Source organism: Haliotis rubra, unplaced genomic scaffold, assembly GCF_003918875.1.
Source record: "Haliotis rubra isolate DU_JTF1 unplaced genomic scaffold, ASM391887v1 Scf3, whole genome shotgun sequence".
NCBI classification, from domain to species: domain Eukaryota; kingdom Metazoa; phylum Mollusca; class Gastropoda; order Lepetellida; family Haliotidae; genus Haliotis; species Haliotis rubra.
The window spans coordinates 6,453,495-6,472,877 of record NW_025766968.1 but is presented as its reverse complement, the minus strand read 5'-3'; the positions used below and the strand labels follow the sequence as shown (position 1 = coordinate 6,472,877).

General features: G+C 39.4%; 1 protein-coding gene across 1 annotated transcript; it reads right to left on the bottom strand.

Annotated features, from left to right (window-relative positions):
* Positions 1 to 1,397: 1,397 nt before the first annotated feature.
* LOC124282471 (protein suppressor of hairy wing-like) lies at positions 1,398 to 12,738 on the bottom strand. The gene is given in 6 exon segments (XM_046718478.1): positions 1,398 to 3,256; positions 3,258 to 3,481; positions 4,154 to 4,255; positions 4,676 to 4,910; positions 7,846 to 10,337; positions 12,697 to 12,738. Coding segments are annotated over 5 exon segments (3,453 nt in total). The 5' UTR covers positions 10,327 to 10,337; positions 12,697 to 12,738; the 3' UTR covers positions 1,398 to 2,845.
* Between the last annotated feature and the right edge of the window lie 6,645 nt (positions 12,739 to 19,383).

The window sequence follows — 19,383 nt, the reverse complement described above, 5'->3', positions numbered from 1 at the left end:
CTGAGATTGTATCCTCTTTAAGGTGTTATACAAATTGTTTGATAAAACTTTCAAAAGAGAAAATGTACCTTTACCTAGATAAGAAGTTAAACATCAATCACATTGTTGATACACATTTTTATGTTCAGAACACACTGAGAACTTATAGAATAGTTTCAATTCTTCCAACAAATATTCTAACTACAAACAAACTATTGTGCATATTGTCAAGTATTTCCCACTGTCTAAATGAGTGAGTTAGTGGGGCCATGTTCTGCTCCTCATAACATTCCAGCTATATCACAGCTGGGGACACCAGGAATGAGCTCCAGACACTGTGCCAGTATGGGATTTGAACCCAGGCCACACAATCCAATGTTTTAACTACTCAGGTTGTTTATAAATATACAATACAAAAGACTTCAATGTATGGTCCATGTATACTGTAACTGTCTTTACTGACAGCTTGAAAGTAAGAAAAAAACAGCCCTTAAGACAAACAATCTTCATCTATGGAAGGATGAGTAAAATGGTTTCCACACATTTTTTCAGAAACTTCATCAAGTCCAGTGAAGAATATATTTTTGGGGAGTAAACCTTGGGTACAAATAAAAACCTGGATAACATATTGTCATTTACTAACTGTGCCACCATTACCATAATGTTTGTATGCACATGCTGGTGATCACTGGATTGTCTGGTCCAGACTTGATAATTTACAGACTGTCGCCATATAGCTGGAATATTGCTGAGTGTGGCATTAAACAACAGACCAACCAAACAACCTTAATGTTAGTAAATCTCATCCTCTGCATCATTTTCTCATCAGCATCCAATAATGAGGATTTTACTGACGCTTCATTCACATACACAATCCACTGCCAGAAAAACTTCAAATGATGGCATCTGTATCCCTAAGGCAACCTCAGACTGTTTACCGGCGCAATGAGGACATCAGATATTTACATTTCACACATCAGAAATAGTATCATTGTTATGAAATATGGAACAAACAAACTACAGGATGAACGAAGACAACTGAAAAAAATGCAAATATCAAAAACATGTTAAGAAACCAATACCTACACCCATCTGTCTAGAAACCAATACCTACACCCATGTGTCTAGAAGTCAACAGATACACATGTTGGAGTAACGTCACACAGCAACAATTAGCTTCACACCAAAATAAAAAAGTTTAACAGGACTGGCTATAAAGATGTAAAACTCAAAATTCCGGTACACAACACGATTGAGGAACAGTCACATGGAATACAGCAAACATAATAATTACACTAGTATCAAAGCAAACATTGCTTATTATAATTAACTTGCCTTAAAACAAAATGATCAAATTTCTGGTTTCAAAGGAGATTTTGATACAATATCAAAGTTAATACAAGACCGACAGACAATCCTACATGTATATGTGAAACACTGACTTGTGAAAATGAATAGTAAAATACTTTTTTCGGATGGAATGTTCACAAGTTCCCCAGTCTCGTACCGACTCACTCAGATTTTATCATTATGTTTCAGTCAGGTCTTAAGTGTTTTCATTGAGGATTGAATACGACGAATAGCAAGTGTTGAGATTTGATGAATCACAGTCGTCCAGTCATATGGCAATAAAGTGCATCATGGAAGCCAAATACCATGTTGCACACCAAATTCTCCTTGGACTTTTATGGATATTTACAAGTTTGGAACATGGTTATTCATTCAAAAACGTCCATGCTGACAGAACTTGTCTGGAATGGCTGCATGTTGAAATGTTGAATTTACATATGTGTTGAAATGTTGAAATTCCATCCTCAATATCTGGTGTATCATGTTTCCATCCTAATACAATCAATACCCTGGACATATTCACCACCATAGCTCTATTTCAGAAGTGACACCACCATCCATCCTTCTTATCACCAACAGTTTCTTGCAGTAACGAACCTGAACTCAGCTAAAAACTAAAATGGCTCCTCTGAACACTTGACAGACTTTGTGTGCTGGTGTTTAGGTGGCTGACTCTGAAAGTGTGGGTTTGAATCCCGGATGGGACTCACCCTCCTTGCAATAGCACACAAAAGACAAGACAAATTCCTGGCTGGAAAATGCTGCTTGTTGTAAGGAAGAAAAGAGTAACTTGATTGAATGTTTCTCTCAAACTGGTGTTAACATGGTTAAACAAAAGCTGCGATGGTGAAAGTGTCTAGGGTATATATCTTACTTCCATGCCAGAGTGTTGAGATTTGATTGGTTCCCATTTTGATGAAATTCTGTGTGTAATCCACTGGGAGAAATAAATGTCTGAACAGGAAAATAAATCCTTTACACCTCACCATGAAAAAACAGGCAGCATAATTAAATGACGGCTGAGCAGGCACAATAAATCTCCTGTAACCCAATATGAAGCAAAAAGCTGCACTTTGTTTAAAAGTGAATGAAAAACATGCAACTCAGCACAAATTAATCTCAGCTCAATCAAACACGTTTTTCTATCAATTTTCTGGGTTTTTTTGCAATTGCAGAATGAAACATGCCAGTAAGATAAATATTGAGAGGTATATGTGGATTGAGAAGTCTAACTTTAGGTTTTATATCTCTCAGCTTGTGGTACAAAACCTATTGTGTGACAAATATAAAACACTCAAACACCTCATGGTACTGCTGCTACTTATCACAGAATGGAAATATGAGACAATGGATTTTGAAATATGGGCGTATTCATGTCATGGATACCAGATTAATAATTGCCTGGAACATGCTGTATCCTATAGTAACCATAGCTATTTAACTGTGTAAAAAAAGAAGAGCAGACTGATTAAGCATGTAACAATACACCACGACACTCAGAAATTAATAGATTGTGTCAAGCACTTTGAAACTTCTTTGCTATGAGAGAGTCAAGTTTTGCTCCAAGTTGTAAACGAGGCCGTTTAAGACTGGGACTCCAGTCATCATCATCATCATCATAACCTTCTTCTCGAGCCTCACCATCACTGTGAGACTCATCTGCGACTTCTTCTTTGACCTTGACCTCTTCAACTTGAACTGATCTGTGACCTCTTCTTGTTTTAAGTGCTTTCGTGTCATCTTCCTCATCTGATGAAAACTCCCTCTTGAGACTGCGTCTGCAGGGTCTCATCTGACTGCTGCTGCTGCCGCTACCTCCTAATGGCCTGAAGTACTGCGACAGTTCCTCTTCATCATCACATTGATCTCTGGAGGAACTGTCATCATTGTCCACAGACTTCCTCTGTCTGGGAATCTTCCTCGGGAGTCGACTTCCTCTCCCTCCGGTGAGATTTGAAGTCACCTGACTGGTCAATAGGTGGGCTGTCCAACATTTCTTGCGCATCCTGCTGGTCAGCCTCATCCTCGTCCAGTGATCGCTCCTCCCTGATTCGCTCGGACATGAGACTCAGGAAGTTCACAGCTTCTTCCTCCATGCTTTCCGTGCTCTCATTGAGGCCATGCTTCACCTTCTTGTGGCGATTCAGGTTTCCTGAAAAAAGAGTTCAACAATAATGAAACCTTGTGAACTCTTGTGGGGTATCACATATGTCAAATATCTGAGTTAAACGATAACTATAACCAGCCTGCCAATGACCATTAGGTCAGGACCATACAGTAAGAGAACCCTGAAGGACTATCAAATGGTATGGAACTACACAGAGCAGTCAAGATCTAATATGGAAATCACAATTCCATGAATTGCCATAAACATGAACTTACCATCACACCTTTTGTCAGTATGTCTGCAGCATGGATATAATATGTCGCGAGAGTTACTGTAATATCATACCAGATAATAACTTACAGAGAGATGCTCAACTTCTATAGCCAGTTGGCCAGATACATTTCAGCTATTCATCTACTTGGAAAGATGGCATCTCACGTATGCTGGTTTTATATTGTGAACTTGAACTTCATATCTTGAACTTATTCTAAGACAGATATGATGAGATATGACAACCAAGTGAGCGAGCGTGACCACCCGATCCTGTTAGTCGCCTCTTACGACAAGAATGGGTTGCCGAAAACCAATATTCTAATCCGGATCTTCACGGGTTGACCATATATAACCTTCTAAGGTTGACCAACACCAATATTACATGACTGGTCTCGGAGATAGTTTCACATATTGTGTCATTCTTGCAACAAGGGAACCATGTACCTTTGAGTGTGAACGAGCTCCCACAGAGGCACACATAGGGCTTGGAGTTGTTGTGCATGTGCATGTGGCCCTGGAGGTTGTGCAGGCGCCCAAACTCCTTACCTGGAAAACAAACAATCAGTAACCATGGAAACAAATGTCATTGAGGATCATAATGACACCCAGATGTTCATCATGGGTCAGCATCATTGGTCATCACAGCCTTACCTGTCTGAAACATTACTCATAATCCACTTTCAGATTCTAGGTTTCATGATACTTCTGTGGACCCAAACCAATAGGACTGGCTATCATGACCAATTTATCCAAATCAAACTTTTACATTTTTAAGATCAAACACAAAAATCAGGTATAATGCAAATGCATTTTATATGTTTTTTTCTACAAATTTATATACATTCATACATATAGATAATTTTTCAGTATAAAAATCCATAACCAAACAGGAAGAAATCTGGCCTCATCAGATCTCTGTCTTCGTACCCATCAAACAGATACATTGAAAACATGTTGACAACTTACCACAGATGCTGCACCAGAAGGGTTTCTTTTCAGCATGAACCACCATGTGTGCCTTGAGAGTCTGGGGCTGGGTGAAGGTCTTGTCACACTGCTCACACCTGTAGGCCCGCTCAGAGCTGTGGATCAGCATGTGGCGCTGGAGGTTGGCCTTCTGGTTGAAGGCCCGCCCACATTCCTGGCAGCTGAAGGGGCGCAGGCCAGTATGGGTAAACATGTGGGCCTTGAGATGGTGGTCCTGTGGGAACAATATACAGGTGAGAACATGTGGGCCTTGAGTTGATGGTCTTGTGGGAACAATATACAGGTGAGAACATATGGGCCTTGAGGTGATGGTACTGTGGGAACAATATACAGGTGAGAACATGGGGGCCTTGAGGTGGTGGTCCTGTGGGAACAATATACAGGTGAGAACATGTGGGCCTTGAGGTGATGGTACTGTGGAAACAATATACAGGTGAGAACATGTGGGCCTTGAGGTGGTGGTCCTGTGGGAACAATATGCAGGTGAATATACATTGGGGCCTTGAGGTGGTCCTGTGGGAACAATATACAGGTGAGAACATGTGGGCCTTGAGGTGATGGTCCTGTGGGAACAATATACAGGTGAATAACATGTGGGCCTTGAGGTGGTGGTCCTGTGGGAACAATATACAGGTGAGAACATGTGGGCCTTGAGGTGATGGTACTGTGGGAACAATATACAGTGGGAACAATATACAGGTGAATATACATGGGGGCCTTGAGGTGGTGGTCCTGTGGGAACAATATACAGGTGAATATACATGGGGGCCTTGAGGTGGTGGTACTGTGGGAACAATATACAGGTGAATATACATGGGGGCCTTGAGGTGATGGTACTGTGGGAACAATATACAGGTGAATATACATGGGGGCCTTGAGGTGATGGTACTGTGGGAACAATATACAGGTGAGAACATGTGGGCCTTGAGGTGATGGTACTGTGGGAACAATATACAGGTGAGAACATGTGGGCCTTGAGGTGATGGTACTGTGGGAACAATATACAGGTGAATATACATGGGGGCCTTGAGGTGGTGGTCCTGTGGGAACAATATACAGGTGAATATACATGGGGGCCTTGAGGTGGTGGTCCTGTGGGAACAATATACAGGTGAATATACATGGGGGCCTTGAGGTGATGGTACTGTGGGAACAATATACAGGTGAGAACATGTGGGCCTTGAGGGGCCTTGAGGTGATGGTACTGTGGGAACAATATACAGGTGAGAACATGTGGGCCTTGAGGTGATGGTCCTGTGGGAACAATATACAGGTGAATATACATGGGGGCCTTGAGGTGGTGGTCCTGTGGGAAACAATATACAGGTGAATATACATGGGGGCCTTGAGGTGATGGTCCTGTGGGAACAATATACAGGTGAATATACATGGGGGTCTTGAGGTGGTGGTCCTGTGGGAACAATATACAGGTGAATATACATGGGGGCCTTGAGGTGTGGGAACAATGGTGAGAACCCTGTGGGTAAAACAATATACAGGTGAATATACATGGGGGCCTTGAGGTGGTGGTCCTGTGGGAACAATATACAGGTGAATATACATGGGGTCTTGGGTGGTGGTCCTGTGGGAACAATATACAGGTGAATATACATGGTCCTGTGGTGGTCCTGTGGGAACAATATACAGGTGAATATACATGGGGGCCTTGAGGTGGTGGTCCTGTGGGAACAATATACAGGTGAATATACATGGGGGCCTTGAGGTGATGGTCCTGTGGGAACAATATACAGGTGAATATACATGGGGGCCTTGAGGTGGTGGTACTGTGGGAACAATATACAGGTGAATAACATGTGAGGTGATGGTACTGTGGAAACAATATACAGGTGAATATACATGGGGGCCTTGAGGTGGTGGTCCAGTGGGAACAATATACAGGTGAATATACATGGGGGCCTTGAGGTGGTGGTCCTGTGGGAACAATATATAGGTGAATATACATGGGGGCCTTGAGGCGGTGGTCCTGTGGGAACAATATGCAGGTGAGTACATGTGGGCCTTGAGGTGATGGTACTGTGGAAACAATATACAGGTGAATATACATGGGGGTCTTGAGGTGGTGGTCCTGTGGGAACAATATGCAGGCAGCTTGAGGTGGTGATCCTGTTGGAACAATATACAGGTGAGAACATGTGGGCCTTGAGGTGGTCCTGTGGGAACAATTTACAGGTGAGAACATGTGGGAATGAGGTGATGGTACTGTGGGAGCAATATACAGGTGAGAAGATATGGGCCTCGAGATGGTGGGTCAACCATTATCATGGCTATACAGTGAGTTCAGTTTAACCCAGCCTTCCAGTTATATCACTAATTATATGTCAGCTTGATATTACATTTAAAGTGATGTAGGTCCCAGATGTTTCGGCCACACTTTTTTTGTTACTTGGTTTACAGATCAGCCGACTGTAATTTTTGCTGAAGTGGAAAAAATAGTAAATTTCAATTTTGCCATCTATTTACCGCCGATAAATAAAATCCGAATAAATATTTTTAAAATCTAATTTATTGAAATCAACTTTCTATTACGAATTTAGCATCGATGCAAAGCAAAATTTAAAATACTGAAACACATTAATTAATTACCGAGTGGAAATGGTGTTTCTTTAAAACCCTATTATAGTAGGAAATGAGAACACTTGAATGGCTGATGGCATATTCTATTTTTTCTAAACAGCCTACTTGTAGTGAAAACCACTTTGGGGAAACCAAAATCTGAAATAGTATTTTATTTTTTTAAATTTTACCGCCTACCGACAGGAATGTTGCTGTGAGAAATCTGTAAACCAAGTACTAGAAAGTGTGGCCTTACAACTTGAGTAAAACCTACAAGCACAGGTATGGTGCTCACCTAAATGAGCCAAAGAGGGATAAGAACCAGTAATGGTATTATTTGCCATGTCAAAGGGATTCAATTCTGCAAAGCAAAATGTGTTGCCTTAATCAACTGTGTACTGGCCCCAAACCCAAAGAGAAATATATATGCCCTACACCTTGCCCAGAAAAAAATATGGATGTCTCTATTTCACCTGGACAAGGCCTCAGTTGAGTTCTATTTAACAATTACTTAGGTCAAGAAAACAAGTAATTTAGTGTAAAGAATCACAGAACACAGTGCTGAAGTTACCAACCTTCATGAAGTCCATCCCACACTCAGTGCAGATGTAGGGGCGTGTCCCAGAATGGGTTACCATGTGGTCCCTCAGCTGACTAGGGTAGCGAAACATCCGACTGCACTGTGTACATGTCAGCTCCTCCCTCTGTTCGTGGGTGGCCTGGTGCTGTTTGAGCAGCTTGGGGCTGGAGAAGTCCTCACCACAGTCAACACACTTGTCCCTCCCAGGGATGTGCTTCTCTTTGTGGACTCGCAGTTCACTGGGGTAGGCGAAGCCTCGATTGCAGATATCACAGATGTAAGGTTTGTTGTCCAGGTGGACAGCTTGATGTCTCTTCAGATGGCTCACTTGGGTAAAACCCTTACCACAGAGTGGGCACACGTGAGGTTTGACGTTGTCATGAGTCAACATGTGAGTGTTCAGGTGGCTCAACTGTTTGAAATATTTGCCACACACCATGCACAGATGGGGTTTAATACCGCTGTGGTCAAGGATATGAGTCACAAGATTATGTTTGGTCGTGTAGTTCTTTGGACATTTGTGACACTGCCACCGTTTTTGATCTCCAACAGTGATACACTGGGAGTCATCGATCTTCACATGCACATCCATCCTTTCCATTTCAAGCTGCTCTTTCTTAGCTTGCCACATTTTACGCTTCATTTCTGCTTCCTTGTCAACATAATCAAAATATGGAATGTCTTCAAGGTCTGGCTGAACCTGGAAGAAAGTTTTTGGATTGATGGCGCACTTCCCCATGCCCGGGAACACAGGACCATTATCGTCATCATCAGGCTCGGACTCTTGCAGTTGTCCTCTGTCAGCACTCTCTGCTGCAGAAACATCAACAGAAGGAGCTTCTTCATCGATCATACCCTCAGAACCAGAGCTCCCAGCCGGTGAAGGAAGGTTGCCTTCCTGGCCAGCAGAGGTCATTTCAGATGTTGATGGAATGCCAACCCTATTCTGAGACACCGTGTTCCTGTAAGATTGTGGGTCCTGCTTTGCTTCTGCATCATCAGTAAAGCCAGAACCCTGCCTTCTATCACACTCTAATCTTTCTTTGGATTCAGCTTTAACATTGTGGTTGTCATCCTGATGATCAGTCATGTTACCAAAATTGATAGTATCATCAAAGTCAACATTGTCACTGGTGTCATACACATTGCAGTCTGTCTGGTGTGTCCACGGAGACTGATCACCAAACTTCCCTAACAAAAGGAATCGGACTGTACGGGACGAGGGAGTATCAGGAATGGATTTAGGTTTACATACAGCTGTTCTCTCTTGCGTGACTCTAGAGGAACACTTTTTAATGGTATGTTTGAGTGAAGGTTTGGATATATGTATTTTATCTTGAGTATCATTTGAGGAATGGGGAGTCAAAGACATGGCTGTTTCTGAATACTTTTCTCCTTCAGCTTCATCATCAGTTGGCAAAGGTGATCTATCATGGCTATTGCTGCCACTTCTGTCTTGGAGAACAGAACCAGTGGTTGAATGCTCCGAGTTGGATGTTTGTTCAAAAGCAGACCCATTAACAGGAATCAATCCAGCTGCTGTGAATGACAGGTTCTCTCTATTATTATTTGGCAAAGAAACTGATGGTTTATGGGGAACACTGTGAACTTGCCCTGGTCCAGATTCAGACTGGGCAAAGAAGCTGGAGTTCACTGCATCAATATTTGGAGATGCTTCAAAACAAACTTGTGTTGGACGATACTGGGAACTGGCAGATTGAGAAGATGTGGAGGAGCTTGAGTCATGCTGCACAGCAGGTGATTGATCTCGGGGCAGGAACTCAGCAGGTTTCTGCTGACGCTGCTGCTGGCTGAGCTGAGTATTTGGTTGGGGACCTGTAAAGAACACTTGTCCCTGAGAATCTACTGGATCTGACATGGGCTGGGAGGAATGAGAAGTGGTAACAGCCATCTTGCTTTGCGCAGCAAACATTCGAGCAGCTTCTTTGCTGTTTGTCATCAGCTGTGGATGCATGTTCATGGTGGATATACTGCTTGCTGCTGATGCCACTATTGAATTAAAGCTCGGAAGCGTGTCCATCTTATCTGCTGCAGGTCCTGATCGCTGTTGTGTAAGAACTGCTTGTGGAATGAATTGGGCTGGATCTGTAAAGCCAGCCATTGCTTGGAGATTGGTTGGAGTCATATGTGGTCTTGGAGAAACTATCTGGTTAAATGTTCCTCCTGGGAAATTAGGGAAAGCCGGCACAGACATTGTTTGGTGGTATTGAAGCTGTAAATGGGGCAGATCAAAAGCATTTGCCCTCTGTAATGTGATATTTCCCTGTGTGGGGTACATAGTGTTCCTCTGTCCACCAGATCCCATGGAGGCGTACTGCACGCCTGCTATCAGATTTGGGGTTCCATGGACCGCTGGATCCAAACTGGCTGACTGGGAGTTGTGAAATTCCATGTTGTCTACTTCCTCAGATCCAAAGGAGAAAGCAGAAGGTATATTTTCCATTCTAGGGCGCATCCATTTTAATCCTGAAAAAAAATAAAATTATGTCAATCATCAAAGTAATATATGAGCTAGAATTTACTTAGAAATAGACCGAAATAAACAAAAGGCCTTCTTATTTCAATGTTAAAATCAGAATTTGTCCAGGAGATGAAGTTCGTTCAAATGTTGTAATTTGACCAATGGCTATAGCATGACTACACTTTCAACCAGAGTTGACTACAAAGAAAGAATACACCTTATTTGAGTGGAAACTATACATCGTTACTCAATCCATTATTCATTCATTGTTTCAATTGTCTTTTCTATTTAACATGCACAACATGACAAACATCAAAAACATTTTGCAAATGACAAATAAACATTCGGGGTCTGCCACCATCTAAATGAGAATATCAAGGAAACAGGGATATTCTATTAATAATAAATGTATTCGGTGATGCACATTGTATGCATATTGTATTTGGTAATGTATGTTGTGAGAAGGATGCAAAATAGCTGCTTGCCCACTACCCCAAAGATAGCAATATTACACTCAGACTAAAATTTCTGAAATGTCCCTAACTTGCTACTGAAATGTTATCAGGGTATAATTTTATTCACAACCTTAAAATTAATTAAGAAGGGGTTCAGATTCTTTTAATCAATACGAAAACCAAAAATAAAATAAAACAGAATGGATATTCATAATGAATTGTTGTTGCAAGACGAGAGTTATCCTCTTTGAGCTTGTTTCAGTGTAACATTGTGTATAAGACAATTACTTGTATGCTAATATTTCTTTCTATATCTTTCTACATCTACAACAAAAATAAAGTTCAACAGTTAAGGAAAAAAGATAAATGATTGATATTAGATGTAAGAGTGAGTGAGTGAGTTTAGTTTTACGCTGCGTTTTGCAATATTCCAGCAATATCACGGCGGGGGACACCAGAAATGGGCTTCACACATTGTACCCGTGTGGGGAATCGAACCTGGGTCTTCGGCATGATGAGCGAGCTCTTTATCCACTAGTTGGGCTTTACGTCGGCATTATTCCAGCCATATAGTGACCAGATCAAGTCTGCATTCACAAACATTTCAAGTACAAAGACCAAAATTAGTTTTATGTCAAAAACATATAGATTCATTACATGATTATTAAAAAACAGAAAATGTTATAGCACCAAATTCGTTAGCACAAATCGTTATTCACATTACATAGTTACAATTTATGATACAGGTCAACTTCCCTCAGGTAGCTAACGATGACATGCCTGCTCATCCGGGAAAACAGATCTTTCAGATTTGTCGCATCATAATGTGAATCCTTGCAGATGAAAAGTCCGCACAGTCAAGCAGAATATGCTTGATGGTGAACACTCCATCGCAAGAGACACACATGGGAGGTCCATCCCCATCCGTTTTCAGCAGATAGTCAGGAGTAAACTGACTGTGGCCAATACGACGTTGTCATAACATTACCTCATCATGTCTTGACTGACAACCCAAATATACAACACTTAATGATATTTTGTAGAAACCTATTCATAAATGCTGCGCTGACAATATTCTGTTGCTGTAATATTGCTTAACAATGTAAACATGCTTAAAATTACTACAATAAAAAACACCCAATTCTGATTTGCAAAAATATCTTTACTATTCTTGGATTGCATAATAAGCTTAAGAACATGACATTAAAAGGAATGAGTGTTGTTCAGCTTGAAAAAAAAGAGAGAATAATTTGCAGTGTGCAATGTTTTCCAAATGTAGAGCTCATTTATGTTCAATTATGTAAACACAGTGCCAGACTGTCAATTTCTGCTTCTGACAAAAACTATTATATTTTCTCCTAAACAACATTATATACCCAAAGGGCATATTTGACATATGTAATAATTTATACGTAACAAATACAAAAATATTGTCTATATCTTTGAGATGTTGCTTATCACGTTCAATTTTTTTTAAAGAAAATATATCTAATCTTAAAACAAAACACAACGTGCCACGCCCCCTTCAGATCAATGAGAAAACATGGCGGATGGAAAGAAGAAACAATGCTAAAGGACGAATGGCTAGATTTTCACTTCTGTCAAACACGGATAAATCTCACGACATTGTGCAGCAAAAACGACTGGAAGTCTAAACAGTAACAAATCGCATGGGACGTTGTGAGGGGCGACTGCCTAGTATTATACGAGGTGGAAATCGAGACAGGGAAACGATGTGGCCTAGATATGCAATGGACAATATTCAAGGAAGAAAACATATTTTGCCACGTTCTGCACTACTAACGGAATAACAACCACTATTGTATCAATATTTACTTCACATACATCGGCACAAATATTTGAATTCTACATTTGACCAGAAAACTCACACCAAACGGCCGAGACTTACATTTTTACGATGGATAGACTGATGGTATTAGTCCTTCCTTCCATTTTAGCGGATGAATATACAAATAGCAACCTCGCGTAGGAAATAGTTACCTTTCTGCAAAGGCGTTGACATGTGTATAGTAAGTTTATTTGAACACTTATAATTGATTTCTTGTGTTTATATACACCTTACAATAAAGCAGTAATGCGACGCATGGTGAACTTCAAGAGAACTATATTTCTTCGAGTCGTTGCACAAGCGTGAGTAGGTCCGACACGCACCTGCTCGGTCAGAAACTGCTGCGATATTGAGAAGTGAGAAGTAGTGTTTCGCTGTCATTAGTCATGTCACAGTTATAACTGGTTACTGGTACTGTCGGCTGTGCTATTGTAGTGTCGCATGTCGATCGTGTACTGCATTTCATAGAACTGTATATTAGGATAAATTAAAGTCTGTGAGAAGGTGCACTGGAGCAGGGGCGAAGGAACAGGGGGCTTAGCCCCCCACTTTTTCAAGACGAAACCATATCTACCTTACCATAACTACAATTTCATTTTGATTTTCAATACTTTTCATAAATTAGCCCCCCCTCCTCTGAAAACCGTTCCTACGCCCCTGCTGGAGGGAATTTAAACGAATTGCATTTATAATCATGAAATGTGTAAAGATCATAAATTAGCAAATGATTTGTGTGAACTAGCTTTTTAATTATTAATTTCTGGCGTATGAGATAATCTTTGGTTAAAAGGGGATTATTTTGTATCAGAGCAATAATTTAATTTGGTTTTTTTTCATAATTTAAAATTCGCAATATTTTAATAATAATTCAAATTCATAATGACCAAAAAAAATAATTAATAGCAAAATTGAAATCAATTTTCTCAAAGATGCGGCACAAGGCATTTTTATATATAGAAACACTTTAGCAAATGTAATTTGAATGGAACATGAATATTTAAGTGGTAGGACTTGGCCCAAGTTTTTTTCCTGAGGTGAAATATAGCATCATAGGAAACATGTACATGAGGGTCGGAATAAGTTCATAAAATACAACCTGGGTACCTGACCCACTATTACCTGACCCTATCCTGGTACCTGTTGTAGGCTTCCCCAGTGACTTGTACTGTAACCATGGAGTTTTATTGTTAATGTCATTAAACAGTATCTCATGTGACAGTATATCATGTGACAGTATATCATATGAAAGGTGAGAATTTATGGATGTCAACTTCTTTATTATGAGGAACATGGAGTATAGTTCTTACTTCTTCTTCAGATAAATAATAACTAGGAAGTAGATAGCTCTATAAGTACATGTGAAACAACAGTGATAAGAAAACAATGGTGGGCACTTAACAAGGGGAGCCAGTACTTAATTGACGCTGATTGGTAATGACAATGACCCAATAGAAGCCAGGAATTGATCCAGGTGTAAATAGTCCTGTTAGGCAATTAAGCACTGATAAATAATGGACAAAAGGGTGTGGGGGATGGTAGAGGGGAGGGGTATAAAAACAATATGTCTACTACCCACTGGGGTTTAGTAGGGACACAGGTGGGAATGGAAGTCTTAGGTTATTATGGGAATGAGTGAGTTTAGTTTTATGCCGCACTCAGCAATATTCCAGCTATATGGCGGCGGTCTGTAAATATAGAAGTATATATAATCAAGTCTGGACCAGACAATCCAGTGATCAACAGCATGAGCATCGATCTGCTCATTTGGGAACCGATGACATGTGTCAACCAAGCCAGCAAGCCTGACCACCTGATTCCCTTAGTCGCCTCTTACGACAAACATGGGTTACTGAAGGCTCATTCTAACCCGGACCTTCACGGGTTATTATGGTGTGACTGACATACCATATACATGTATTTTTATGCAGACATGTTGTCGATCAATAAATATTTAGTCATTGATTCCACTGAAACACTCATAAATCTGGAGGAATGACAATATAACGTTTTGTTCAGATAAATTGGATTTAAACAGTGAAGAATATGAAAACTAACACATTGTCATTAAACTTTCAAAGTATACCATATTTACTGTATTAAGTACTCCACTCCAATAAACGCTCCCTGACACACTGCTAGACCAATTTGGATCTAATCAATGTACTTTTTATGAGTGCCCAGTACTAAAGCTTAACAAATGTGAAACAATCTTTATGTTTCTTTTGCATATTCTAGACTGGTTTGCTGTAAAAAGAGAATATTTACACAATAGTTTAGTTTCATGGATGTTTGAACTAAGTCTCTTCTCAAGCACTTGATCTCTGACCAACAAATATATCTTGTGTAAAATAGTAATAAATGCACACCCCTTCTCAATATTGTAAGCTCCCAAAGAATTTATTCTGATAAAATAGTATGTCCAAATTTGAAGAACCAGGAATTGGATCTTCAGCTTTGGGTTCATTAGGTTTACAGGATAACATGAAAGCCCCATTTGAATCAACTTGGGGTTTTTTCTTTGGAAAGTATAGGGAATACTTTGGAATCAATTGACAGAGTTTTTCTATTTTGGCAAAAAGCAGGTTCACTTCCCCAAACTCTTTCCTTACCATCACCCATACAAACAATTACAAAACTCAAACCATCAGCTAAAATGTTGGTTTTTTTGTCACAAAGACCAGGTTAAAACTCTTACATTCCTAAGGTACAAACATTTCTTTACTGGATATTTGAAGACTGTTTTTGGATGATCATACAAATGATGTTCCAGAAATATTGTCTGGCATGCGGAATACAAAATGAAATGTTTGTTTTTGTTTGTATTTACAAAACATCCAAAGCAAAATCTTTGATTTTTCACAGATAATGAGGGCTTCTCCTCTTAACCCTCTGGGATCTTAAAGCTATATATTTGCGTTATAATATCAACTAATGTATTCTCTTATTGTTATATGATAGAAATCAGGTCTGATATAAAAAATATTCAACATGGCCTTGATGGCAGCCATATTGAAAATTCCATGACCAGGCTTTCCTTTGTGTACAGTATCTTTGTAATCTTTGTATATGACAGTGGCTTGACAGTCTGATATAATGAGCAAATGATTCAAGTAGTTTGGGGACAACACAATTAACCAAGACACCATTTTTCACTAGTTATGGTTGCAAGTCTCCTCAGAACCCAAATATACTAACAAGCATAAAAGGACAGGAACATAAGTTAATATTATTCTTTTTTGTTTCTTTTTTATATGATTTAAAAAATATTTTACATGGTTTTGAATATGTTATGGCTTTTGTAATGATACTGTTTATGGTTGGTCTTCAATATTAGAAGAGGATGTAAAATCCTTACCCTACTTTAAAGGTAGATAACTCTTGAAACACTCAATGAGAACATTACCTTTCAGGTCCAAAATAGCCATGATAAAGACAGCTTTTTGCTATTTGGCTTCAACGCTTGGCCACCAGAATCTTTTGTAGCATGTCTTGAGTAAGAGATTCATGTCTATTGATGCACCATATCTTCGATCCATCTATTGTAAACCTTCATCATCTCAGAACGGTTACCCAACCATTTATGGAAAAGCAGTAAAACTGCACATTTTTTTTTGGTTTTCACTCTTTTGTTTCTATTTTATGTGGTGTTTGTTTAGTGATAAGTAGTAAATGTTTAAATGTGTAGAAGTTTGATTTGAAGTTCAGGTGAAGCTTTACTACAAAAGCATAACATTTCTGATAGGTTGTGAATCGGTGGATCGGTCGGGGGAAAAAAGAAGAAAAAAAACAAAATTAAGACAAAATTATCTGAATAAAGTTCTTCATTCTTATTTATTGTAATTATTATTACAATTTCTCGCATTCTTTTGACTTGTGGCAGCATCTGATTAAAAGATATTATATTTTATAACATTTCATATGACGAGACAGTACGTTTACGTTTTAGGTTCGAGTTGGCGGTGTTGGAATGAAAAAAAAAGGTTGGGGTTGTTTTGGGGTTTTTTTGGGGGGAGTCAGCAATAAAATGTAGAAGGGTCAGTCGGGCAATGAGAAACACAAAGAATAAAAATGCTGCCCTTACTATTTGTATAGGTAGCAGGTTTTCTGAGAAATACTTGTCAGCAAGAGAAATTCTGTCAGAAGTTACTCAAGAAAGACAGAGTGTGGCCTGTGTTACTAAACAAATAATGGCGCCAATTGAGTTCTTGGTGTCCATGAAAATAGAATGGAAATATATTACAATGATAACTGAGGACGACACTGTTTTTGACATCTTCCCAATCCTGTACAATATTTGTGTTCCTATCCTATGAGAAACCATTGCTCCATTTCACAGGGCTAGCCTCTGATAGATGAGCCTGTATGTAGCTAGTTTAAAGTAAAAATTCTAAAAGAAGTAAGAGTAGATGTGTTAGGCAAGGGTCAAAGTATTGAAAAAACATTTTGACATCTGCACGTTGAAAAACTACAGAAACTGGAGGCACTGGCCTCATTTCACGTCAGTTACGTCGCTGTAGATAGACTGGATCACGAACATCATGATTGCAATGAAGCCACAAGGCAGCCATATTAATAAGAACTTTGTGAAACTGAAAAAATTGTCTTGGCAAATACTGCCTAGACCTTGCCATATTGAATTTTTCATGTCGTTTTTTTTTTAAAAAGAAGTCAAAGAGTGAAGGATGATTCTTTCACAATTATGTTTGTGGCTTTAGGAATTCCTTGGGTATTTAGACAGTTACCAGAGTTTGTTTCTGTGAAAAGCATGGCATATTGACTAAATACATAATGGCAGCTTTTGTGCCAAACAGCACATTAATTAGTGAGTTGGTGAATGTTCAGGGCTTTTGTTTGTATTCTGAAGTAGGTTCTTGCCAAATTGTTTCAATAATATTAGAATGAGTGAGTGAGTGAGTGAGTTGGGTTTTACGCTGCTTTTATCACGGCGGGGGAACACCAGAAATGGGCTTCACATTTTGTACCCAAATATTAGAATGTAGTTAAGTTAATGAAGTAAAGTTACATATGTTATATTTGGGATTACACTTCTTAGTAAAGTACAAATTCTAGTACTATTTTGAGTTGAGTCCCATCCGGGACAAAGTCAGCCGCCTAACCAGCTCAGCCACCGCGACTTCTGCTGAGCGGGTTCGGCGGCTGACTTTGTGTGCTGGCGAATAGGTGCCTGACTCTGAAGGTGTGGGTTCGAATCCCGGATATGGGACTCAACCCAAAAGAATACTAGAATTTGTTCTTTACTAAGAGAGTGTAATCCCAAACATAACATATGTTACATTTGACCACTTTCTAAATGGCATTGTGTAATCGAGGTAAAATTAGTGGTTAAAAGTGGGTTTGGTTTGAAAGGCTAAGTTCTGATATCAAATATGGCTGTTATGACAGACACAATGAAAGATACTAAGTTTATCCAAAGCAGTCCCAGTGTCACAGATTTCAGTTAAACTGATCCTTATGTTTACAATAATTTTACCATAAAAAATAACATTGGGACAGGGTAATTGTGATTCAAAAGTTTCCAGTGGGGATCTTGACCAGACACGCTCCATATACCTTATACCAATCAGACATTAAGGTGTAGCTAGCATCCTTGTTGGTAATACATCCCCACATTAGTCTAACAGCATAGCTTGATGCTCATATTATCAACATCTGGTTCAGACCTGATCAAATAATTATGTAATTGTATTCAGCTGGAATGTAATGAAAAATACCAAAAACCAATGAGAACATAAAATTATTCTAATATAACAGCCATTATTATGTCAGTGTCATCAAATTGGGATCACACCTTGATCAAATGAAATTGAGTAGAGTTAAGTCTTATCAGAGACAGATATTCTGTGCCAGGTTAAAGATATGAGTGATAAGGAATGTTGCTTCATTCAACAAAGCTTGGGTGGTGTATGGTTCAAAGCGTGTATATCATAGTGGAGAGAACATACAATAATGCATTCTGTATCAAGGATCGTTTCACTCAAGGAACTAAGAACAACATCCGAATATTAAATGAAAATGGGAAAAGGATCCTGGTATTTATCACAATAGAATAGAAATAAAACACCCTTGATAACTGAAGATGAAACAATAGTATAGCAGGAAGTTGTGTGGGTGAACCTCCACCTTCTGATATTTTCTGTTCCGGCACAATTCCCAGAAGCAGACTCCTGAATAGAAGGAAAAAATCTGTTTTATTCCCCTGATGATAAATCATGATCACTGTGTGTAATGTCGCGATGGAAATGTGTTTCCAGAGGAAGGACAGCTGATATTTGTTAACTAACTACCCAGAACCAAGTCCCAGACCTTAACTTGACACTAAATGTAGCATTGAATACTTATCCAGCAAGAAAATTCATCAACAGGCTAAACCAACATTGATCAGACTTGGTAGATTTGCTTTTGAGCTAGGGCATAAAACCGCGACAGAAATGACCGTAGGCAACACAGGGTTGAATAGATGGCGACTTGGTGCCCAAGAACTATTACATGGCCAAATAGATAAGTTATGAATAAAGTGAGAAATGTTCAATGGATTTTCATCGAACATAAAGCGATTTTGAAGTGGCAATTTTTCGTTGATTGATACAGTTCCCAAGTCAAGCACTTGAGACAGAATCAGTGGTTGAGGTTTAAATGTTATACAGCTAATCTGAAAGGCAGACAGTCCTATATATAACTTTAGGAAGCAAAGTTCTTGGATTCATAAAACTGGAACATACCATAAAA